Source organism: Ceratotherium simum, chromosome 15 (genome assembly GCF_057802395.1).
Source record: "Ceratotherium simum simum isolate JZ-2026a chromosome 15, ASM5780239v1, whole genome shotgun sequence".
NCBI lineage: Eukaryota > Metazoa > Chordata > Mammalia > Perissodactyla > Rhinocerotidae > Ceratotherium > Ceratotherium simum.
The window spans coordinates 26940579-26967157 of record NC_141914.1 but is presented as its reverse complement, the minus strand read 5'-3'; the positions used below and the strand labels follow the sequence as shown (position 1 = coordinate 26967157).

The 26579-nt window shown below is 35.6% G+C and overlaps 1 protein-coding gene across 1 annotated transcript; it reads left to right on the top strand.

Moving 5' to 3' along the window:
- FYTTD1 (forty-two-three domain containing 1) lies at nucleotides 1-25502 on the top strand. The gene is made up of 9 exons (XM_087439761.1): nucleotides 1-223; nucleotides 4189-4317; nucleotides 12393-12541; nucleotides 16290-16402; nucleotides 18117-18213; nucleotides 18631-18692; nucleotides 20205-20279; nucleotides 21263-21389; nucleotides 23068-25502. The coding sequence occupies exons 1-9, from the start codon at nucleotides 121-123 to the stop codon at nucleotides 23164-23166; spliced, it is 954 nt and encodes a 317-aa protein (XP_087295887.1). The 5' UTR covers nucleotides 1-120; the 3' UTR covers nucleotides 23167-25502.
- Nucleotides 25503-26579: the final 1077 nt, after the last annotated feature.

The following is a 26579-nucleotide window of genomic DNA, read 5'->3' as shown; positions in this document are numbered from 1 at the left end:
GACGCCGCCAGCACGCGTGCGCGCTCCCTCGGTGCGGCTAGTCTGCGTGCGTGAGTGGGAGGTGGCAGGCCTCAGCCTCTGGCCTTCTCGGCTTTGGGTCCCAGCGCGACGTCTCCAGTCATGAACCGGTTTGGTACCCGGTTAGTGGGAGCCACGGCGACCCCGTCGCCGCCGCCGAAAGCCCGCAGCAATGAAAACCTTGACAAAATTGATATGTCTTTGGGTGAGGAGCCGAGTTGGACCGAGTTGGAGCGGGGGAGGGTGTGGGTGGAACCAAGCACCGCGGTTTGTGGGGGAAGGGGCGGTTGGCCGCCGTTGTCGAGCGAGTTTTGCGGGTGGGCGGAACCAAGTGAGGGCCCTGGGGACCGGGGATGGACAGGCCGGTGCGGGGGTCGAGCCTGAGGGGCCCGGGCGTCCCCGCAGCGGGGCTGTGTCTGAGGAGGGGCTGTGGGGGCGGGGGGCGCCCCGGGCCCGGAGGGGCGAAGGGTGCGGCCCCCAGGGGCGCTACCACTCGCGGGTGACCCGGCTCTTTGTGAGGAGCTCGGCGGTTCCCCCTCGAGCGTGTTGGCGGTGGGCGTCATCCGGGAGCAGGGGAAGGTCCGGCTAAGCCATCCCATCAGAGGAAGGCTCTTCGAGAGCCCAGATGGGGCTGCGTTCGTTTCCCTCCGCGGTTCCCGAGAAGGGCTGCTTGCCGTTTTCCGTGCCCGGCCTCTGCCTGGCGCTGTGGGAGAAGCGCAGAGACGCCTCTGAGAGTTGTCGCTGTGACAGGCGCCAGCCCTCGGGCCACCACGGGGCTCGACCCGGGAGCGTCTGTCAGACTAGCGCTAGGCAGGGACTTCGTCAGATGGTGCTTCGTTAGGCGGTGCTGGAACAGCACGTTCCCCTTAGCCTGGCCTCAGAGTTAGCTAATTAGAAAAAAATGAAGCAAACGCAGAGGGAGAGATTTACATAGGTTGACGGGAGCCCGGTAAGGCGTGGAGTCTAGGACATAGCGGGGTGGGGTGGTTCGGTGAGGATTATGTAAAAGTGGGAGGATCGGTGATTCAATTAAAAATTCAGACCGAAAGCTACCGAAGCACTAGTCTTTGTGTTTGGCTCAGTTGGTTTAAAAATAATCTCATTTTTGTCGGGATTCAAGTCATGGTATTAGATGTGGTCACCTCTGTCTGCTGTTTCTGTGTTTCAGATATTTGAAGAGTACCTGACTAGTGGGTACCGAGGTGTAACTTTTCCGAGGAAGGTAGTTTTCTTTTGTTGTGGTTTATCTGCACAGGTTTTAGTCAAAAGTCAAGAACTCTTGGTTTCTGTGATTGCCACGAGTCAGAACCCAGTATGTGCATTAAGTTGATCATCAGGAATAATAGGTTTGGCCTCAAGTCTTGTCTTACTGCCAGTCGGTTGTGAACTCTAAAGCAGAGAGAAATCTTTTGAGCTAAGAAGGCCAAGAAAAAGTATAACAACAAATATTTATTGAGTGCTTACTACCTGCCAGGCACTGGACTAAGCGTTTTATCTGTGTTAACTCGGTTTATCTTCATAATAACCCTATGAGGTTTGTACTCCTAGTGATAAAGAGCATGGAATCCAGAACCACACTATCTCAGTTCCCGTCCTGCCTCTGCCACTTATTCGCCGTGTGATCATGGGCAAATTACTTCTCAGTGCCTCCTCTGTAGAAAGGTGAATAAAAGTGCTTGTCTGCCTCAGAGGGTGGTTGTGTTAAGTGAGTCAATAGGCATGTATAAACTGCTTAGAACAGTACCTCGTACACAGTAAGCATTATATTTACGTATACACACTATGTAAGCTAATTGTTATTCACGTTTGACAAAACCTGAGGCATAGAGAAATTAACTTGCCCAGAGTCATACAACAAGTAAGTGCTGGAGCCAGGGTTTCAGTCTGGCTCTACAGCCCCAAGCTTTAGCTGTTTTAGGAAGTGTTAAACATGTATTTTCATAACCAATACATTTCTTAAGTTTCTAGGTTTTTTGTATGTATTTTCTTTGGTCATTAGGATGTTCAAATGAAGAAAACTGAGGGATAATTCTCTAAGAAGGTAGATATGCAGTGCTGTGGATAGCTAAAATAGAGGTTGGTCTCTTCTCTCCAAGAACATATAGCATTCTGTCAGGTGCCTTTTTTTTGGTGAGAATTTTACAGAGATTGGATGAAGAAATGATATCTATTTTATACAATTATTATGCTTTGTGAATATTGCATTTTATTAGATCTGCAGAGGTTTTAGAATCTAATTTGGTTACCAATAGCTGGCCTTATTGTGGCTCAGTTTCTGAGTTTGAAAATGGGTATTATAGTACTTATTTCATAGAATTGTGAGAAATGAATACATGTCAGAACAATGCCTGTTAGTACTGTTAGTACTACTATTATTATTATTGATACCATATATACTCCTAGTGTTATGGAAGAAACTTTTTTATAAAAGTAGCTCATCATAATGGATTTTTTTTCTTCTGATACCTACTCTGTCTACTCCTTGAGTAGCAGAAATCCATTTTCTTCTTTTAGATTGGAAGAATCGTCTCTGCCATAGTAGCTCATTTAACTTGAGGTTTTAGATAATAAAATGTTTAAATATAAAACAAACTTTTATGTTTGATATGCTTTGCTATTTTTAATTTTTGGTTATGTTATACTCTATAAGGCTCTATTTTAAAATTAACCTGGTTAGTCAAAATTATACTCTGCTTCTTTTTTTTTTTTAATGGTCCCCAGACCCACTTCATTTTTTTAGTGAACTCGGATGGCTCTGAGATTTCAGACTTCAGGTGAAGAATAAGTAGCATCTTGTAAAAGGAAAGTAGTGTTTCAAAAGTAGTGTCTTTCTAATTATAGTTTTCCCTTTCTGCTCACTGGGGATTTAAGTTCCTGTATCTGATATTCATGAAACCTTTTTATTTTTCAAAAAACTGTTTTTGAGTGTCTTTAACTTTGATGAACTCTTTTGTAGTTGAACGATTGATCTCAAGAAGATAATGAAGTACTTTGGGGAGGTTTGAATGATTTTATATGAGTATTTGAATGTGATTAAGAGTCGTAAAGATTGCAGATGGGTGAGGTAGAATAGTAATACGTAAGAAAGGATCCCTATCATCTATATTTCCTTCTTTGACTTCAGAAAAGACTAATGATATTGATATAGTTGTTAGACTATTTGTGTTTAGAGCAGTTTGGAGAAATAACTGAGGTTAATTAGTTTTGTGAAGTTTTGTTAAGTTGTCGACCATGTTCTATTTCTTTGGTTTATTTGCTTTATCAATCATTAGAATTAATATTGGAGTTGGGACTCTGGAGAAAGTGTTTGGATATTTCTAAAATGAGTATTTTTGGCTTCTAGTAACCTCCTTTTAACAAACATACATAGGAATCTAGAGTACATTTACTTTCCTAATCTTTACATTTTTCTGTTGTGAAATTAGAGCAGTGTGATGTTTGTGAATTACCTTGGGACAATTTGAAAGTGTTTTTGGAAATAATGAGGCTTAGATCAGTGTAGAAAGAAAAGGTAACTCTGGATTACTTTGCTAGAGGAGTAGAGAACCAATAGTATTTTCTTTTTGTACTATATCTTTTTTATGGTACTTGTTTAATTTTGTATTTGCCATTTACATGTCTGTTTCCATCAATAATTTTAAACTTATTGAGAACAGGGACCATATTTTACTTTCATTTGTTTCTGTTACAGCACAGCTTGCCACCTATATTCATTGCATGTAATATAGCCTCAATAAATATTTGCTGAATTGAGCTGAACTTAGAAATTTAGTGTTTTAATTGAGTGATTTATTTTTTGACTGCCTATGGTTTTGTTGAAAGATGGTCATCTTTAAAAACTAGATACTTCTGTGATTGTGAAAAGTAAGTATGAATAATTTCTGTAATCAGGCTTTCACTATTTACATTTATCAGGGAAAGAAATACTATGGATAACAGCAATCTTCATTAATTGATAGATCTGCTTTGGGCTATTGATTTTAACTTTTGCTACAAAACGTTTTTTCAGTGCTCCAAGTATATTGGCTGATTTGAGCTTTTATCTTATCATTATTATCCTCTTATGAAAGGGCTTTCAAAGTAGAAAAGAAGTTAGGGACATAGGAAATCTACAGAGTAATTGAGTCATTAAGTTAAAATGAAATAACCATCACACTTTCTCTATCACAGATGACATCATCAAATTGAATCGAAAGGAAGGAAAGAAGCAGAATTTTCCGAGACTAAATAGAAGACTCCAGCAAAGTGGTGCCCGGCAATTCAGGATGAGAGTACGATGGGGAATCCAACAGAATTCTGGTAAGTTTTGCAAGTAAGCTTTAATAAAGAGCTGTTATGTGTGAGTTCATAGTATGCTATCTTTAGTACATACTTAAAACATGGAGGAGATATATCAGTATCCTTTGTGATTTGTATTTTCTCTACTCCAGTTTTTGTTTAATCTTAAAATTTGGTAAACATTTAAGTTGCCTTAAATAGGTGATAACACTGTTTCTTAAAAACGTTGTCATTTTAAAGTAACCTCAGTATATAAATAGTTTAAATTATATCGAGGGCTATAGAATGGTAAAGGATCTTGGGCTGGCCCTGTGGCTTAGCGGTTAAGTGTACTTGCTCCGCTGCTGGCAGCCCGGGTTCGGATCCCTGGTGCACACCAACACACCGCTTCTCCGGCCATGCTGAGGCCACGTCCCACATACAGCAACTAGAAGGGTGTGCAGCTATGACATACAGCTATCTACGGGGGCTTTGGGGGCAAAAATAAATAAATAAATAAAATTATAAAAAAAAAAAAAAAAGAATCGTAAAGGATCTTAACATATCGTGAGGTCTTATCTCCTTCACAGTTAGATGTTCCTTTAACAGTCTGTCTGATGGATGACTATATGACTCCAGCTTAAATATATTCAATGAAAGGGCATACTGCCTCACAAGACAACTTACTCCGTTATTGGAGATAGCTCTGTTTACTAGAAAATTTTCTTAATTTGAATTAAATCGTGTCTACCTATTAGTCCTACGGAGTTATAGGAAGTAAACTCTGTTTTCTGTATGAGAACCTTTTAAATATGTGGAGACTACTATTCTGCATAGAAAATGACTTCCAGACTCTCTATCTTATCATCCAGGGCCTTTAGGATTTGTTAAATCTTCCAAAGGTTACACTCAGAATTGAATGTTTTAGATATGATCTAAGGATCTTGGAACTCTACATATACAGTTATTTTTGGTAATCTGGAAGCTTATTTATTTATAACCATCTCGTTCCAAAATGGATTTAAGGCAGTAACTGAACACTGTTAATTATGTATGACTCATTAACTTTTCTAGCAGTTATATCAGTGTTTTAGAATAAACCTCTGTTCATATTTTAAAAACTCTAGATCTTTTTTACACGTAGGAAAAAATATTTGATAAACCAGCTCCCAAGTTATTATTCTATATGTTGAAAAACATAAAAAATAATCTCCAATGGGTCGAACATAATTAGTTCTATGTTTAACAGCTAATATGCCAGCATATCCTCAAAATATGTCTGTAACTGAGATTAGACCCTACAAAAAAATTTATTCTTCCCTAATAATTTCTTGAATAGCTGAACCCAAGCGAGTAAATTTTGTGACAGGTATTTAGCTATAGCAAATGAATATTTAATTCCAGTGATTTATATTTTAAGATTTCTTATAAATGTTATTCAACATAACTATATTTTATATGAGTTGTTTTAAAATAATTTCAAAGTTCATAGAAGCCAGAAATATATTCATTTATGCTAACCATATATTAAATACCTGATAAATGCTCTGAACTGACCAGGTTATTAGGGTACGTAAAGATGTGGTCTTTTACTTCACTAGAGTAACAGAGATAAGTTAGATAACAGAGATCAAGATAGAAAACATAGAGTTGAGAAATGTTATAAGAGGGGGCCAGCCCTGTGGCTTAGCGGTGAAGTGCGCAAGCTCCGCTACTGGTGGCCCGGGTTCGGATCCTGGGCGCGCACTGACGCACCGCTTGTCCAGCCATGCTGAGTGCCATGCGTCCCACATAGAGCAACTAGAAGGATGTGCAGCTGTGACATACAACTATCTACTGGGGCTTTGGGGACAAAAAGGGGAAAAAAAAGGAGGAGGATTGGCAATAGATGTTAGCTCAGGGCCGGTCTTCCTCAACAAAAAGAGGAGGATTGGCATGGATGTTAGCTCAGGGCTGATCTTCCTCAAAAAAAAAAAGAAATGTTATCAGAGAAATTCCGATAGTACTATAGGACTTGAGAAGGGGATTTTGTGCTAAGAAAATCAGTGATGATGTAATAGATAAGGTGAAATGCAACCTGGTCTATGAAGGATCAGAAAAGCTTTCATTTTATGGGGGTTATGATCTGAGCCTTGAGATAAATGATGTCTAGAGGCAGCTTAGGATCTTGTAAGATTGAACTTGCGTTTGTATGTTCTCCACTTACATGTGACAGGGCCTAAAATAGAACAGCTGCTGCTGTCACTGAATGTGCAGAGAGATATGGGATTGTCTTAAACTCTGATTGGTTAGAAGTTCAGATTTCCACATTGTAATGTCAATGAGGATGTTAGCTTGAGATAAGAGAACAAGTAGGACAGCCAGCTCTTGGCAGATACTCAATAAATTATTTTTGATGGCTTAACAAATACGTGAATAAAGTCTTCCTAATTCTGTGCCCGAAATATAATTTGGTCACTCAATAAATACTTGTACAATGTCCTTCAGTGGTGGAATACTGTACAGCAGCAGTTCTTAAAGTGTTGTCCAGGAACCCTGGGGAATTCCCAAGATTCAAGGGGTCCACAAGGTCAAAAATATTTTTATAATACTAAGACGTTAATTGTGTTTTTACTCTTATTCTCTCATGAATGTACAGGAGACTTTTCCAGAGTCTAAACGTGATAATTAAAACAGATTGAGTGCAGAAGCAGATATGAGAATCTAGCTATCTTCTATTAAGCCGGACACTAAAGAGATTTGGAAAAATGCAAAACAATGCCACTCTTCCGATTAAATATTTTTGTTTTGTAAAATAATTGTTATTTTTCATTAAAGATATGTTGTTTGTCCTACATATAGGGAGTTTATTACTCTTATTTTAATGAAATAATGGTTTTTAAATGTCTTAGTTTTCATTTCTAGTATGGTAAGTATGAATAAACATGAACTCACAGAAACAAAAACTCTTTGGCGTCCTCAATAATTTTTAAGAGTATAAAGAGGTGCTGAGACCAAAAAGTTTGGTAGAAGAGACAAGGGATATTTGTATATTGCTTTGGAAAGGAGCCAGTAATATGATTGCATACATTCTGTGATACGACGTTTCTCAGAAAACTTCTCAGATCTTCATGTAAGTGATCAGACTCCAGAAATTATTGAAGCAAGTGGATGTGGCTTTGAAAGAAATTCATGAAGGGTTTCAAAGGAAAGATGAAAATTCGTGTCTCTAATTTTAGTTGTTCTTAGCCTTGGTTACACCCGTAGAGCTTTATAAAACAGACTGCTGCTCTGGCTCACTCCATTTCTACTAAATCAAAATCGGCAGAAGTGGGGCCTAGGGAAAAGCTTCATATGTGGTTCTGATACATGGCTAGTGTTAAACTGCTCCTCTAGCGGAGCTGAAAATGTGAAGGGATCTTAATAGAGGTAGTAGTTGAAATAATGAGAATGGAGATACTCTGGAAAGACAGAAGAGAACTTTCTGGAGGGGCTAAATGGATGAAAACTAAGAAATGACTATTGTGTTAGATTACGTCTTTAGTACCTTTTCATAGTGCTTTTTAGAATATAAGGAGGTTATAGAGGAGGGTGAGAAGGGAGAGAAACTGGAGCAGTACATATAGGTCTTTCTTTATAAAATGTGCAGTGAAAGAGTGAAAAATAGAAGCGTTGCTAAAACTGAGTTACAGCTAGTGAAGTTTGTTAAAAAATAGAACGGGGGGGGCAAGGGATGATCTAGGTTTGCTAGAAAGTAGAGGAGAAGAGGCCACTGATAAGAGAGAAATAGATAGTGGAAAGGATGAGTATGGGAACAATGACTATAACAGTCAGAAATAGAAGGCACCCAGGAATAGAATTCTATCCCTACTTTTTTCCTTTTAATTAATTATATTTTTTCTCATGAGTCTTTCTCATCTAAGCTTAAAACTTTGGTGTATTAACAAATTCCTCCTCTTTTTAATCTTTCTTTTTGCTCACTAATTCATTCATTCTTTTGGAGTACTTTCACATTTCTTTGTTCCTCTCTCCAGTTCGTCTTTATCATATCATGGTTGAGTGCTGCAATAGCAACTGAAATGATCTCACTGCCTTCTCTCTCCCTCTTTCATTCACTCTTAAGATACTGCTTCTAGACTGATGTAATCTGATCTTGAATTCTGTGACCCCTCATTCCTTGTCAAGTGCAGTCTTTATCCCCACTTAAAGCCCTCTGATTTGAACCTAACCATGTCCATTTACTTCTTATCCTTTCCCCTAGACTGTCTCTTAATATGCTGTGCCATGTCTTTTTACTTGTCCCTTCATATCTGTCTATCTATTCAATAGATCTTGTCCATTTTGTAATACCTAGTTGAGAGCCCACTTTTTCTGTAATAGTTTTTTTTTTCATCTTTGGAAATGTACCATAGATTATATTCTGCCTTTTATTATTCTTTAGTTTTTATATAGCAGTTTGGAAAAGTGTTCAGTTTTTAGAGCCACACAGACTTGCACTTAGATCATGCTATTTTCTATGACCTCTGGGTAGTCACCATTCTTCACCTCACTTTGCTTACCTGCAAAATTGAGATGTTAGCATGAACCTCATCAAGTTCCCATTTAGATTAAAGTACTCAGCATAATGCCTAGCTGCTTTGTTATTATTTTTTTTTTAATTTTTATTTATTTATTTTTCCCCCAAAGCCCCAGTAGATAGTTGTATGTCATAGTTGCACATCCTTCTAGTTGCTGTATGTGGGATGTGGCCTCAGCATGGCCGGAGAAGCGGTGCGTCGGTGCGCGCCCGGGATCCGAACCTGGGCCGCCAGCATCAGAGCGCACGCACTTAACCGCTAAGCCACGGGGCCGGCCCTGCGTCATTATTTAATACAAATAAAAATAGCAAGTAGTTGTAGATTTAATTTGAATGTACAGCTTCCCCCAACATGCCTAATCTTCATTTGGTTGCAATTCTAGAAGAAAATCACAGAGCAGCAATAATTTGATTTTAGAATTTAAGGAAAAATTGTACTTTATTGCGTTTTTTCTGATTATAGAAGTAGTAAAATCAGTACCATTAGGACTGAGGCAGAGCACCCGAGAAAGGAATAAATCTGGAAGAACTCATAACCGTACTGAATTGTCATGCTAGTGAAACTCACTGGGAAGCCATCTGTGAGTGCCACGCAGCTTTCACTGGAGGATGAGCGGGGCCACAGCTGTGATGCCCAAGGCTAGATTTAGACAGATGCCTAGGGCCCAAAACTTAAGGCATCACTCACACTCAGATTTTGTGCCATAGGCGCCTCTCTTGCTTCACTATAGTCTTGGCTTGCGGGGGAGGGATAATGAGTGCCACTGTGTGTCCTGTGCCACAGGAACAAGCCTTGAGGTGTACACTGAAACCTAGAAGAAAAGCTCCTTGTTCCTCTAGAGTCCCTCCAGCGCCCTCTACTGACAAAACTTAACATTGTGCCAGCTGGTATGAGAAATGTTCCAGTAACAGCAGCAGGGCAGTAAAGAATGAATTGGGAGCTAAAAGACATTAAATTTGTAAATGGTTCAACCGTCATAATATAACAAGTTTACCTGTCTTGTGGAATTTTGGTCTCAAAATGGGTACACCATACAAAAGCGTTCTGGAATTAGATAAGTTTGAGAGCAACATGTTATCCCAGTCTTAGAGATTCATCACACACATTAGTCCTGAGAAATCCTACAGTAAAGAAAACTGTTTTACTTTATTTAGTTTGACCATGAAACTTTTATGTTGGAAGACCTGTTACCATACTGCAGATGTGTAGTAGTATACAGGATACCATTCTAAAGACATTCCCACAAAAATTAGAGTTAAGGTAAGAATGCCCAATATCACAGTTGTTACTTAGCATGGTTCTCTGGAATTTCTGGTTGTTGCATTAAGAAATAAAAGACTTTGAGGTGTAATTATTGGAAGGAATAAGACAGTATCACTAGTGGGTGAGATATGATTGTCACTCAAATCCCAAGAAAATAATTTGAAAGACTGTTAGAACTAATAAGTGAATTCAGTGGCATGGCTGATTAAAAGGTGTTAATTAAAACCTCAGTAGCTTTCCTAGGAATGACAATATGAAAATTATTGTTAGAAAAAGGATCTTTTTTATGATTGACAACAAAATGTATGAAATACCTAGTAATAAGCTTAGAAATGTGCAGGACCTATAAGAGGAAAAGCTTAAAACTTTACTGAGCCAATTTAGTGGCAAAAGAAGACTTAAATAAGTGGAAAGACATGCTATGTTCCTGAAAATTGTAAATATGTCAATTCTTGAAAAATTAATTATAAATGTAATTCTTAAAGCATCGAAGGAAATTAGAACTTGACTGTAGAAAACTGATTTATGAACATGACAGTTCGTGCATGGAAGAATACAGATAGCCAAAAAATGCATGGAAAATGTTCATTCTCACTAGTAAACTACCAAATAAGACAAGATTTTTTTTAAAATGCTAAGTGGTAAAGATTAAAAAGAATAATTTTTAGAGTTGTCAATGATATGGAAAAAGTGGCACCATTATGTTCCTAGGAATATAAATAAATATAGTCATTCTGGAGGGAATTTTTACAATATGAATCAAAATCCTTAAGAGTTTGCTTTATTTAGTTTGACCATGCTCTTTGATACAGCATTTTAACCTCTAGAAACTTATATCTTGAGGAAATAATCCTGTATGTGTATAAAAGTGTTATCTTTTTTTTTTTTTTTAAAGATTTTGTTTATTTTATTTTTTCCCCCCAAAGCCGCAGTGGATAGTTGTGTGTCGTAGCTGCACATCCTTCTAGCTGTTGCATGTGGGACTCGGCCCCAGGATGAACGGAGAAGCAGTGCTTCGATGCGCACCCGGGATCCGAACCTGGGCCACCAGCATCGCAGCGCGCGCACTTAACCACCAAGCCACAGGACTGGCCCCTAAAAGTGTTATCTATAGTGTTATTGCAGTGTTATAATAGTGTGACATCAGAAGTAACTGAAATGATTAGTATGAAATTGGTTGGATCAAGTATGGCACATTGAAAATGAAATAAAAGAAATTAAAGACATAGGATAATATTCACAATGTAGTCTTAATGTATACTACAAAGTAGTATATAGAGTATGAAGTGTGGTCGCTAGAAGATGGAGTCAGTCCACCTTCTAGGTACTTGGTACTACAAAATCGTGAATTACCTCATGTGATAGTCTTTTGAGTTGCTTAAAAATAGTTGGAACTAAACATGTTAACTTTTTAAATGTATACATACGAGTAAAAGAAAAGACTAGAAAGACGTAGAATGAGGTGGTGGATAATAGGTGACTTTTATTTTCTTATTTGTACTTCATATGTTTCTAAGAATTCTGCAGTGAGCACATTTATTTTTTCATAATTATAACAAAGTATTTAAATAGATAAGATACATAATGGAAAAGCAAAGTCAGTAATGTCACGTGCCACAGTTATTAAAATATATCCATTAGAGCTCACTGGGAACTTGAGCAAAAGCAGTTTGAATATAGTAGGACTAAATAAAGAAGCCAGATTGCAACGTAGTAAGTAAATGGGAGATAAGATAGTGATTCCACTCTAGATTAACGTCATCCAATAGAAATAAAATGTGAGCCACATATTAGTAATATATTTTATTTAACCCAATATAGCCAAAATATCATTACATCATATAATGAATATAAAATTACTAATGAAATATTGCACATTCTTTATTATATCTCATTTCAGACTAGTCGTATTTCAAGTAGTCTGTGATCACATGTGGTTAGTGGCTACCACATTGCACAGGGAAAGTTGATGCTGTCCTATTTGTTGAGACAGGAGTGCCAAACAAAGGATGGCTAGAGGGGAAATGTGAGAATCCTCTGGTCCTTTGCAGTCCATTACAGCAACAGAACCCTTTCTAATGCAGCTTATTGCCTCTTAAAAAATGAATATTTTACATAATTCAAAAGAAATATATATAAATAATAATAATATAAGAAATTCACAAATAATTATAAGTAAAAAATAAAACACACATACCCTCCACCCTGCTTAAGAAATAGAATATCTTGTGACTTCTGTGCCCCTCAGTGGCACTCATAGATAGATATTTTTTCTTCTTTTTTTTCTCTCTCCTACAGCTTTTGGTAAGAATAGTCTGAGCCGTAGAGGAAGAGTAATACCTGGAAAGAGACGTCCTTATGGAGTTATCACTGGCCTTGCAGCCAGGAAAGCAACTGGAATTCGAAAAGGAATTAGTCCTATGAATCGACCACCTCTAAGTGACAAGGTAGGATGATGGCTTAATCGTGCGTCAGATACCCTTTTCCTTTTTTTTTTTTTTTTTTTTTTTAAAGATTTATTTATTTATTCCCCCCCAAAGCCCCAGTAGATAGTTGTGTTTCATAGCTGCACATCCTTCTAGTTGCTGTATGTGGGATGCGGCCTCAGCATGGCGGGAGAAGCGGTGCGTCGGTGCGCGCCCGGGATCCGAACCCCAGGCCGCCAGCAGCAGAGCGTGTGCACTTAACCGCTAAGCCACGGGGCCGGCCCCCCTTTTCCTTTATTTGTACTAATATATCTGTGAATGAGCTTGAGAGAACGTTTTATTTGAATATTTTGATTTTTTTTTTATGTAGTACTTTGGGACTTATATAAAAAATTTAGTAACTAAATAAAAATCATTGTCATTCATGAAGAATACCTAAACTTCCATATTCTCAAATATAAAATTTTTTCTTATGGGTTCCTGACTTTCCCTGTGTGTGTGTGTGTGTGCAATTTTTAACAGATTATTGAGGTATAATTTTATACTATAAACATCATTTGTTTTAAGCATACAATTCAATGAATTTTAGAAAATTTACAGAGTTTTATAATCATCAAAGCAATCTAATTTTAGAGCACTTCTATCACTCTAAAAAGAAATCTAATGTCCATTCACAGTTGTACCTCATCATGTGCCTCAGGCAACCACTAATCTTTCTGTAGATTTTCTATAAATTTGCCTTTTCTGCACCTTTCATATAAATGGAAATTATATAATAATAAGTGGTCTGGCATTTGGGCATAATGGTTTTGAGGTTTATCATGTTGTAGCATGTATCAGTACTTCATTCCATTTTATTACTGAATAATATTCCGTTATATGGATATACCGTATTTTGTTTATCCATTCACCAGTTGATAGACATTTTGGTTATTTCCACTTTTTGGGTATTGTGCATAATGTTGCTGTGAACATTCACCTATAAGTCTGTATGGTCATAGGTTTTCATTTCTCTTGAGTACATACCTGTCCCCTAGTTGATATTTTTAATTAGAGTTACAGTTATTTACCCACCATAAGTTAACTACTTTTCAAATTTTAACTGAAGTTTTATTTACATCTCAATGAATAATTTTTTTTTTTAAGATTTTATTTATTTATTTCCCCCAAAGCCCCAGTGAATAGTTGTATGTCATAGCTGCACATCCTTCTAGTTGCTGTATGTGGGACACGGCCTTAGCATGGCCAGAGAAGCGGTGTGTTGGTACACGCCTGGGATCCGAACCCGGGCCACCAACAGCAGAGCGCTAGCACTTAACCGCTAAGCCACGGGGCCAGCCCACAATGAATAATTTTTGAATTGGCTAAAGCATTCCTTAAAATAATTTCACAAATAGTTTTTCTTCTAATTCTTATGGCTCAGACCTTATGAGCCACCAAAGAATTTAATTCTGTTTTTCAATCCCTTTGGTTTCTCTGATTATGAAAGTAATACATACTTGTAAAAATATTCAGGATATTCATTCCTTAAATTATCTTAAATATGCACATTCTGGTTAAAAAACCACACCTGTCTTAGATCCCTTAACTTCAATTCTGCCAACAGCTGTTCTCTCCTCTAAAACTTCATCACAAGATTTACTGTTTAATTATTGGAAATTAGAAGACATTAATGAGATGTGGATACTGTAAGGGAGATTGGGTTTAACTGCTAACTAATTACTTGCTCCAGGAAAAATTTTAAATTACCACGTGTGGTAGTCTTTCGAGTTGTTTGAAAATAGTGAAAATTGAAAATTTTAAATTATTCTATGCTAAGAATGTACTGAGTAGATTTGTTTTGAGAGAGTCAACTTAAAATATCTGTCGAGTTGTGTTTAAGTTCTTAAGGGATTCTTCTATTGGAATATATAACTTTGTCAATGTCAATTCTGTTTTCTTTTCCCTTTTGGGTTCAGAATTACCCCAAAGTGGGATTATGTTATATTCCATAGAACTTGTAACTTAACTCTGATAATACTAAACCATTTAGAATTTCTGTGAACTTAAAAAAATTTGAACTTAAAAAAATTTGTTGTTGCTGCATGTATTATAGCAGTTATTTTCTGCTAATGGGTAGTTTTAATCATTTATCTGACTTTGACAATTAAAAATAAACACCTTATCTCCATACTATGGAATTCTATTTAGCAATTAAAAAGGAATAAATGTTAATACACAAGACAGCATGGGTATATCTCAAAACATCATGCTAAGCAAAAGAGATCAAACACACAAGACTGTGTACTGTGTGATTCCATTTATTTGAAATTGTAGAAAAGGCTAAACTATAGTGACAGATCAGTCATTGCTTGAAGGGGTGGGAGTCAGGTGAGGGAAGGGAATTGACTGCAGAGGGTCACAAGGAAACGTTTTAGCGTGAGGGCACTCTTGTATCTTTTTTATGGTTTGGTTACATGATTATATGTAGTTATCCAAATTTCTCAAACTGTATACTTAAAATTTTATTGTATGTAAATAATACCTTGGTAAAATTAACATAAAAATAAACTAAATACCTAATTTCTTTCCCTCAAGGAATAATTTTTTTAATCAAAATTATTGATTAAAAGAAAAACATTCTTAGGTATACTTTTTTTAAACACATTTATACACACATATAAATTCTAGATCCAAGGAACACAAATTCACCATGTATTAATGGATTATTATAGTTCTATTCCATGTATTCATCATTTAACTAATGTTGACTGAGTACCCACTGTATGCTAGATGGAAGGGATTCTGCAGTAACTCAATATAAAATCACGTGATTATAATATGGCAAGTATTTTGAAGGAAAATAACATATGACAACAGCATCAAAGAAGGAACTTTCACATTTACCTATAAAATGGTCCCTGATGTTATTATTAAAGACAAAATACAATGCTTGGAATAGGCCATTAATCTGATTTTGTAGCATCTCTCTGATGCTGTTAATATTCTTTATCCTTGTCTTTACATTTACTTCTTTTCTGAATGTTCATGAAAATGAAGACCTTTATAATTTTTGCGTTTTATAGTCAATCAACATCTTGTCATATGCTTAAAATGTAAGAGAATCTGGATTAAGTGTAAGATATATGGTCCATATTGTCCAGAACTTTTGAAAAGCCTTCATGGAAAATATGGAAACCTGAATTAGGCTTTAATGATGGATTGAATTTATATATGTGGAGGGAGAAAAAGTAGACATTTCATGTGCTTGTTTTCTATGATATTAAATTTTCTTAATTCTTTTTTTTCTCTATAACCATTTCTACTCGGGCCTCTTTGCTATCACAACCTCCTCTTTTTTTCTTTCTTACACATTTTTTTTTTTTGGAACTTGGCCCTCTTATCCCTTCACTTGATATCAAAAATTGTGTTTATATAAATGATTCCCTAATTTATATCTCTGGCTCTCTGATTCTTCTCTTGAGCTCCAGAGCTATGTTTCCCCGTCACCCATGGATCTCCCAGAGCACCTCATACTGTGAACATATCCAAAATAGAAAAAATTTATTTTTCTGTTTGAATTCTCCCTTTGTTGCAAGTATTTTAGGTATAGTGTGGTTGTTGTCTTTTCGGTCACTAATACTGGAAACATTCAAGTCATTTTAGCTTCTCTGTCTCTCTAACCTGCACGTATAAGCAGTCCCTGGCCCTTCTGCCTCAGAAATGTTTATTGTAGTAGGATATATGGCAAAAAGCAGTGGGATTAACATAGTTTCTTGCCTTCTGATAGAATATAGAAAGATACTTTCCAGCATTAAAAAGGAAGGCAAACCTTCTGAGACAAAATGAAGTGCAGAGAAAACCAGTTGCAGTTCTCAAGAGACCTAACCAGTTAAATAGAAAGTAAGTACTCAAATATAAGACAATAATATGTTATCCTGCCTTAAAAAAATTACATTTCTTGCACCAAGTCTTCAAAGAAATGGATTTGCAGTGATTCTTGTAGTTATTTGGTCATTTTCAAGACAAATATTTGGGATGTCTATCTGAACATCCAACATGGCAGCATTCAGTAATAGCTTTCTTAATTCTTAGATCCAGTGTTATTGATGAATTTAACTAATTATAAACTTTTTAAAAAATCATCACTCTGGGGGCTGGCCCCATGGCATGGTGGTTAAGTTCGCCATGCTCCGCTTTGGCTGTCTGGATTTGCAGGTTTGGATCCCAGGTCCAGACCTACACCACTTGTCAGCTGTGCTCCGGTGGCCTCTCACATACAAAATAGAGGAAGATTGGCATAGATGTTAGCTCAGGGCTAATCTTCCTCAGCAAGACAAACAAAAAACATCCCTCTGTGTCTTTATCTCTCTTGATATGTAGAAAAAATTGCAAAACGTGATTATTTTGGTAGAAACACCTCAGCCAGAATTATTCAAAATTGGGAGTTTTGAAAGCTGAATTTGTTATTGACTCTCAGTGGCTTTTAATAGAACAATGTATATTATTTGTGGAAAAAGCCAACTAGAAAGAATTCTGCATGAATGCTTCTTAAGCTGAAATTATTTTTATATTAAGTTGAAAGGCATAACAAAAATTTAAAAATTATGACCTATTGTTATGGCATTCTATTCTCTGTACGGATACAGTGGGCAGAAAGGAAGTTGACAAGCTGTGAAGTTTCCTTATTATTTCAGTTTCAAGTACCATTTATTCATTTCTTATAGAAGATAATTCAAAACAAAAAAACCCTGAAATGAAGTCTTTGTATAAATGGAGTGGCTGAAATTGCAGTTTTGCTTTAAAACTGTCATCTCTTTTTTTTTGGAATTTTTTGGTGGTACCTTTTGGAAAAGGGCAACTTCTCAAATAAGAACTTGTCAATTACATGAGCCATTAACGAGCCATTAACAAGCCCACGTTAATGGGGCTACCAGGGAAATTTTGTATTTGAGCCTCTATAAGATTGGAGGTAAGATTATGAAACCTATTAAAGCACTTAACTATAAAAATGAAAATTTGTTTTCTCCTATTTTACCAACTTCCTATAGAAACTAGAGAGGAATTAGTGAATGTCAAGTAAAACATATTTGAGTATGTTGTTCTGTGCATGAAAGAGAAGCAGTGGAAGAGTGTAAATTTCTCTGTGATTTATATTAACACATAAAGGTTTCTGAGTAAAGGAGGAAAACTGGAGTTGTTATTTTCAAGGTTTCCTCTTTATTTTTGGTTTTCAGCAGTTTGACTATGATGTGCCTAGATGTGATTTGCTTTGTGCTAATCCTGTAAATAAATCTGTACATTAATGTTTTTCACCAAATTTAGGATTCAAAGTGTCCTCAGAGGAGTTCTTATATGTTGGAATATTAGGTACTTGAATATTTGAAAGATATATTAATTCAAAATCAACTAGGTTATGTAATATGCTACAGCAGGAGATATTTGTAAATCAAATCTCAATAGCTTTGTGTAAATAAGGAAATAGTTCAGTGTGTTTACGTTATAGTACACCTCAAATTTTTAGCCTATGAATTAAACTATTTTTGCTTCTTTTTTCTCAAAATGTTTGAAAGTTAAGTGGCTCAGACTATTCATGGTATATGTGTTTTTGTTGCAGAAATAATATTCCAGCCAGTTTTACCAGGAGTGGAAATAAATTAAGTCATCAGAAGGACACTCGCCAGGCAACTTTTCTTTTCAGAAGAGGCCTGAAGGTATAAAAAAAACTCTTGGTGATGTTTTCTTTTTACTCAAACAAAGGATCCTGAACATCTGCCTTTAGCCTTCCTCAATCATAGGCATGGCCAGTGGTTGAGGTAGGGGTTGGGTTTGGGATATGGAGAACATGACGTTAGATTAGTTTTTTTTTTTTATCTATTTTCTTTTTTGTTGTCCTCGATAGTAATGTCTTATAAGAATTTAACATGTTATTTAAGAATAAATGTGTTTTTACCACTGGTTCTGGTATAGGAACCCCAAGAAAGAGGTGTTGCCAGAATAGGCACATGCCCCTCTCCTGCATTCATACATATACTATACCACACTGGGTTATAAGGTTCCAGAGCAGGATAGCTCTTTGGATTCAAATCCTCTGCTTTCTGTGGGATCTACTGCTTTTTTTTTCCCTTCAGGTTCAGGCCCAGTTGAACACAGAACAACTGCTAGACGATGTAGTAGCAAAGAGAACTCGTCAGTAAGTTTCAATTTGTTTTTCAAGATGTCATTTCAAAACTCCCAGAATACTAGTGACCCAAATTACTATGTGCCTCAATCCAAAAGAAATTAAATGACACCCAAAGTAAATTAACCATTGAGCCTGGAATAAATAAATCTTATTTTGTTTTTTGTTGTTTTTCCCCAAAAAACCTTTTGCGTTTTCACATTTCAGTATTTTAACAGTTTTAACATCAAATACATTATTCTGTTTAAAAATTTTTTTTGCCTATTTTTCCATTTTAATAAAACAGCTCTTTATTTTCTATAACTGCTTTTATACAAATGAACCTATCAGGGAATAAATAGAAAATCCAATAGAGCTTTTAGAAAAATTATAAACCTTTAAAAACAATAAGATATTTTTCCTTTTCACATATTTTTTCCCCCTTACCCCCATAAAGGGTTTTAAACCTTTATTTTTGTTAGAATTACACTTCCCATGTGTGTGAGTTGTAACGTTCTAAACCCATCAATATGATCAGGTTTGGAGATTGAACTGTTTAAAGTTATGGCTACTTTTTGGAAAATTAAACATGGTAATGGTCCAGATATGATGCCAACTAAAATGGGGCATGATTTTGAGCAATTGGAGTGTAAGAAAGGAAACTATTTGAAGTTGATGCTGGCAGTATTCTTTTGCACAGGAGTCGTGACGTTGGAAACTGTAAGGAAGGAAATGATAATCATAGCCTATTTGCTTCTGCAGTGAAAAATTTTTACTTAATTGTAATAATATAAATGCTGTTTATTTGTTTTTAAATTTGAGAATCAACCTATAGGACAAAGCACAAAATACTTAATTTGGTAATAATCTAATGTAAATGTCGGGTTTTGACTAACATAAATAGAAGAGTAGAGCTGATAAAAAGTAGGTGGTACAATGTGGGAAGAGGTGGAAGGAAGGAATAGAGGTACTCCTGTCCTTTCATACAAAGTGGGGAGGGGTGGTGTCAAGAGACACGACTAAAAGAAAGAGATTTAAGTATATTTAAAGTTATAATGGAAGTAAAATAGTGGTATAGCCATCAAAACATTTAGGAGTAGGTAGGGAAACTAGATGATAGTGTAATGAGCTAAATCCTTATCATAGCAAGATATTATTACATAAGCATCTTGTTTAGCTAAGTGGAGGTAACCAGCAAGCAGTAAAAACAGGAAAGGTTAAAAGTGCTGCCTCTGGGAAGCAGGAAGGGGGAGAATACTGGGGTAAAGGACTGTTGCTTTTCATTAGAAACCTTTTTGTATTATTTGATTTTTTTTTTTTTTTAGTGTGCATATATTTGTTACACTGAAAAATAGTTAATAAATTCAGGTGTCCAATTCCTATACCCAAGATGGTGATTAATTATATCATGATGGGGCCCAGGTATCTGTATTTCTTACAAACTAAGAAAAAGTAATGGCTGCGTTAAAATGTATGTTTTTATGTGGAATACACTATAGGATTTATAAACTTATATTTTAATGAGTTTTGGTTTTTTGAAACTAGATGGCGGACTTCCACTACAAATGGAGGAATTTTGACTGTATCCATAGACAATCCTGGAGCAGTGCAGTGCCCAGTGTAAGTCTTTTCTTTATTGTGCAAAAAGTATAACCTTTCGATATGTAAGATGATAGAAAGGTGTTGTCTTCTGCTCAGAGTATGATGTCCAAGTTAGAATAAGCCAAGACAAGAATAAAAGTACAGTCATGCACTGCATAACAATGTTTCAGTCAGTGATGGACTGCATATACAGCGGTGATCCCATAAGTTAGTACCATATGGGCTAAGTGTGTAGTAGGCTATACCATCTAGGTTTGTGTAAGAACACTCTATGATGTTCGCCTAATGATGCATTTCTCAGAATATATCCTGGTCATTAAGCGACGTGTAACTGTAATACTTGTGGTACAAAATGGGAATAGTATAGTATAAAGTTAAAAGTAAAAGCTCCCTTGCTTCCTGGTTCTACAGCCCCAAACTTAACAACTTCATGCTTTTATTTTAAAAATTCGGTGCATGTATAACAAATATATGTACATCTATTTTTATGTATACCTTCTCTCCCTTCCCCCAGTATATTTTGGACATCTTTACTTTTCAGTATATATAGATCTGCCTTCTTTTTAAAGGCTTCATAGTGTATTCTTTCATGTAGATGGCCTTAATGTAGTTCCATTCCATTATATTTATTACATTATAAACTTTCTAGGTTTTTTGGAGTTTTTCATCCAGATATTTTAATGATTAAAATGAAAAGAACATATTATATATGATGAATCTCTAAGACTTCAGAGGTTGCTTTATTTTAGTAGAAGATCAAGACTTGGAAATCACCAATCTTTGCAAATTGTTGAAAAGTTTATAGTTTTACTTAAAGAGGTATCCTGTGAGTGATTGTAAATTTTAGTCTCTAGATTAGTCAATCAAGAACCAGAACACAAATAAAATAGCCCTAATACATTTGAACATGTGTATGTGTCGAGATGTCTTATGCACCGAATGATTTATTTTTCTCTTGATTGTTAAGCTGGTCTGATTTCGTTTTTATATTTTTCTAATAGAACTCAGAAACCACGATTAACTCGTACTGCTGTACCCTCATTCTTGACAAAACGGGAGCAATCTGATGTCAAGAAAGTTCCTAAAGGTGTCCCCTTACAATTTGACATAAATAGTGTTGGAAAACAGGTAAATTTTTTTGTCCTGTATTTCTTTGGGCCATTTACTGTGAATATTCTAATTAACAAAACAAATAATGTAACGAATTAAATAGGGTGTCCTAAGTCTCCTGAACCCTAGGAAACCACTGATCTATCTGCTTTCTGTCTCTGTGAATTTGCCTATTTTGGACATTTCATATGAATAGGATCATATAGTATGTGATCTTTTGTGACTGGCTTCTTTCACTTAGTGTGCTGTTTTTAAGGTTCATCCATAGTGTGTTAATATTTCATTTTTTTTATTGCTGAATAATGTTGCATCAGATGGGTATACCATATTGTATATATTCATTTATCAGTTGATGGACATTTGGGTTTTCATTCTTTAACTGTTAGGAATAATGCTCCTCTGAACATTCATGTACAGGTTTTTATGTGAGTGTATGTTTTCATTTCTCCTTGGTAAATGCCTAAGAGTGGAATTTCTAGGTTGTATCATTTGAGAAACTGCCAGACTATTTTCCGGAGAAGTGGCTGTGCCATTTTACACATTCTTCCCAGCCGTATGAGGGTTCTAAATTTCTCCACGTCCTTGTCAACACTTGTTATTATCTGTCATTTGATTATAGCCATTCAAATGCATGTGAAGTGGTATATTTCACCATGGTTTTCACAATTTTGTATTAACCTTATATCTTATGATCTTAACTAAAATTCACTTACTACTTTTAGTAATTTTGTAGATTCCTTAGGATTTTCTATGTGAACAATCATGTCATTCTCCAGATTGCTTTCTAATCTTTAAATCTTTTCTTTTTCTTCTTTATTATAATGGCTAGGACCTTCAGTACAATGTTCAGTAGAAGTGGGAGAGCATGTATCTTGCCTTGTTCCTAAGCTTGAGGAGAAAGCATTAAATGTTTCACCATTAAGTATGATGTTAGCGTTAGGTTTTTAGTCGAGTCTCTATCAGATTGGGAGAGTTTCCTTCTATTTGTAATTTGCTGAGCATTATCATCATGAATGGGTGTTGGATTTTGTCAAATGCTTTTTTTGTATCCATTGACATAAGAATCTGTGGAATTGAAGATATGTAGTATGGACAGAAATTTGACCAAATTTATTTTGCTTATTTTTATTTTATTTTGTCACTGTTGTTACTTGCCTTTCAGAAATGAGGTATAATTTGTGTGCTTACTGTTGTTAATCAAAAACCAGATTTTGATTTGAATTTCTGTGATGAACTCACAGAAATTTAAGGAAATTTGTTTCCAAATATTCACAAGTCTAAATAACTCTTACTTTTATCAGAGGGATCGCTAGAGTTGATGGCACTGTTTGCAGAGCCTAAAAATAATTCAGATAGAGAAATCTTTGGATGTATGACTTGTAGACATTATAGTATATGTGTTTTACATAGTGCATAATGTAGGCATTATAATGGTCAGGAGATAGGGGTTCTGAGTCAGACTGCCTGGTTTAAATTCTGGAGCTTCAAGGAGGCAAGCTAACTCACTTCTCCAAACTTCACTAAATTCACCTATTTCATATGGTTTTTGTTAGAATTAGATGAGTTCATACACATAAATATTCAGGAAATGTTGGCTATTGTTACTATGAATACCATTATGATCACATTATTGTTCCAAAGAAAATATGGCTTATGGTCAAGTTGTTAATTTCTTGTTTTGTTTTCTCTTCTCTAGACAGGGATGACTTTGAATGAGCGATTTGGGATCCTGAAGGAACAAAGAGCCACTCTCACGTTCAACAAAGGAGGAAGCCGCTTTGTAACTGTGGGATAGATCCCATGTCAAAGGGACTTTTGAGTGATGACTCTGTTTTAAAAGTTGAATTGCTTGAAGAGTTCATCACAGAAATTCAAGAAACTTTATTTCAAAATATTCACGAGGCTAAATAACTCTTATTTTTATTTTTGAAGTTTTTTTCTTTTTTAACGTATAAATAATGCCCTGAAAGAATAACAGGGAATATACCTATCTGTTCTTAAAGATTTCATGGTTGGCCCAGATAGAACAATTCTCTATTTGACTTCTTTGGTTCCTCATGCAGCAGAAAGAAGACAGAAAGATAGAAACTGATTATTTTTATGATAGTGGTATTTAGGATCTCATCACCTTTGCCCATTTTTTACACTTTGCCATGGTAAATCTTGGTCTTCAGAAATATGAATAGATCCCTTTGTTGCTGTCACTTATCTTTTAATAGTGTTGATGTAATAAGTGCAGTTGACTTTTCTTCATTAGAGATGTAAAAAAATTATTAGAATTGCAGTTTTGGGTTTTAAGATTTATGGAAATATCTAGAACTTGGTTGATTTTTCAGATAACGTTAGGTTAATCCTCCAGAGTTGTAAATCTTTAATACTGAACTTTTAACAGGAAATGTGACTGTAGGCATTAGTCTCAGTTTAAAATGTTGGTGTTTAAAGACTATAAATGTGTGTTTACAAAGTTAAGAGCATTGGAGGAGAAGGTCCAATGTAAAAAGCTGACAATTTGTGTTTAGTAAATGAAGAAAGAATGAGAGGAAGTAGCAGGTTGAATACAGGTAACTGAGGTGAAAAACTTTGAAACCCAGGTTATAGGTATATTGTTTGGATTTAGTATAGTCTTAAATCTAGTGTCCCCAAGGAATTCTTCAAATAATATTTAGAAGAATTATAATTATTAAAATGGATTGAGTCCCTTAGATATTTTGATAGTAAAATTAATAGCCATAAAGTCCTAGACTTTCTTATTTTGAAAAGTTAAATTTTATAAGCTTTTAAGCTTGCTAAGTTAAACGATATACAGTTCCAAAAACAAAAATGTACTTGTATATGTCACACACAAAAAAATGCAAAATGATGATAGAGTTAGATTGTAACCTTGTTTTGTCCCTTTCACTCTGATTTCTTGTGTAAAATTCAGGCATTCATGATGAGAAAAGGGTTTTTTCCCCCTCACACTCTGGAGTGGTAGGAGGAGTTAGTCTGTTGTGCCAAGTTAGTACTAAGAGTCCTCAGATAGTTGTATACTATAAGTTGTGGTATAATGCCAAAATGCAGCAAAATATTCCAGCTACAAGTTACAAGTTTGGTCATTTTGAAGCTTAACCTTTTGGTTTGCTATAATGTTAAAACCTCTAAGTAGGTGTTAGTTTCCCTTGAGTGTATTATTAGTGTTGATTTTCCCTGTAAAAAAAAACCAAAACATTATCGTTCCTGCCTGCCTTTCATTATAGACTAGACTTTATTGTTGTCTCTCTTGCTCCTTGGGTTACTTGGTTTATGCTAGCCACGGAAAGCTATCAGTAACGGTTTCATGCTTATACCAAAGAATTAAATCTGATCCTTAATATCTGGTATTTTGCCAGTAAGTCTACTGATAAGGGATTATTGGAAGCCAGTCACACAATTTGAAGATAAACTCTAATCTGTCCTTAGGCCAAGGACTCATTGCAAAACTTTTTTGCAAGTGTGAATGCTTAGATTTGATCCCTGAACGGTAAATTTTAGACTGGTTTAGAATTACTTGTAGCTTATTTTAAAGCAAAGGAAAAACAACTGAGCATGAGTTGCTGTCTTTAGAACAGTTTGTGAAAATACGGTATAAAGTTTTCATTTTCTTATTTTAAATATTATTGTACAGAGCTATTATTAATGCCTTTTTTTTTGAAAACCTTAAAAATTGCCCCAAATATTGACATTAAGTGCATCAAACAACAAAGTGTCTTTGGTATATTAAACTTTTGCTCTTCATGCATCTGTCATTTCATTTTCTTTTTAAATATAAAATTTTTGCCTTTGTTACAACTAAATTAAAATTCTTGAGTGTTAACATGTTGTATATAAACGAAAGAATATGCTTTGTTGGAGGAAAATTTCCTTTCTGGAATGTGGTTGTAGTCATCCTTTTTTGGTTCTTAAAGTTTTTTTTAAAACAGGATGCAACTTAAAATTTCCTTTGCATCAAGGTGTATGCAAAACATTGATGCAGTGCATCACAAAATGAAAGTTTGTATTTAATGAGGAGATGCTTTACACTGTACTTTTTGGTGTTTTTTTGGAAAAGTTACATTTAGATCTATTCTGAAGCTGTTCATTTTTAACAAATAAAATGTTACAGGTCTCACATGATTTATTCTTAGCTATAAAGATTGAGTTGTGGTTTTTAGATTGTTCTATGTTACAAAGAACTTTGTGGTAATTATATTTATAATTTTTAGAGTTTGCAAAACTATGTACCAACTAAGTTGGTAAATCAGTCTAGATTCATATTGACATCCTTGCAGCTGCCTTTTGACCATTTTATTCATAACTCCAACAGAAGTAGCCAGGAGGAGTTAACAGAGAGAATCAGATTTACTTAGAATGCAGAATATTAGGCTGGATGAGCCTTTAGAGATCATCTAGTTCAACCCCTCTTTTTACATCTTAAAGTGAGACCTAGCTTTTCAAGACTTGTGTGTGGCAGAGTCACTTTCTGAGCTCAGATCTTTTAATTCTCAGTTCATAATAAACTGTTCCTGTGAGTTGAACACCCACAGAAAGTAGTGGAATAGTGTGTGGCTTGTTAGATATCTAAGAAGTGGTAATAGCCATGCTTCAGCATTTATAGTGTGGCAAGTAAATCTACTCTGCCAGTGCTGATTATGAGGCTTCATTATGAGACTTCATTACTTTGGTATTCAAGTTATGTAGACCTATTAGAAAAGGCCAGTGTTCCTAATCAGACATTATATATATGTGTATTTTTTTCTAATAGGCATAAACTTCACAATTTTAATTTTAAACAAATCATAAAATACTTCTAAGTATGAGGAAACTTACAGGCTTCATTGCCCAATTGTTATTTTTTGTGAGAATAGATATGTATGTCATATTTTCCTGTAGATAGCTTTATAATTCACACAACTTACACAGTGTTGGGGTAATTTTTTTCAGATTTCTATTTACTATAAGGAGATGAGAGAAAAAATAGCTGACTTTACAGAGAATGAATATACACTCTGAATGCAGGCAATATTAGGGCAGAAAATGATTTCTTTTTTTTTTTTTTTTTTTTGCTGAGAAAGATTCACCCTAAGCTAACATCCGTTGCCAATCTTCCTCTTTTGCTTGAGGAATATTCGCCCTAAACTAACATCTGTGCCAGTCTTCCTCTATTTTGTATGTGGGTCCCCGCCATAGCATGGCTGCCAACGAGTAGTGTAG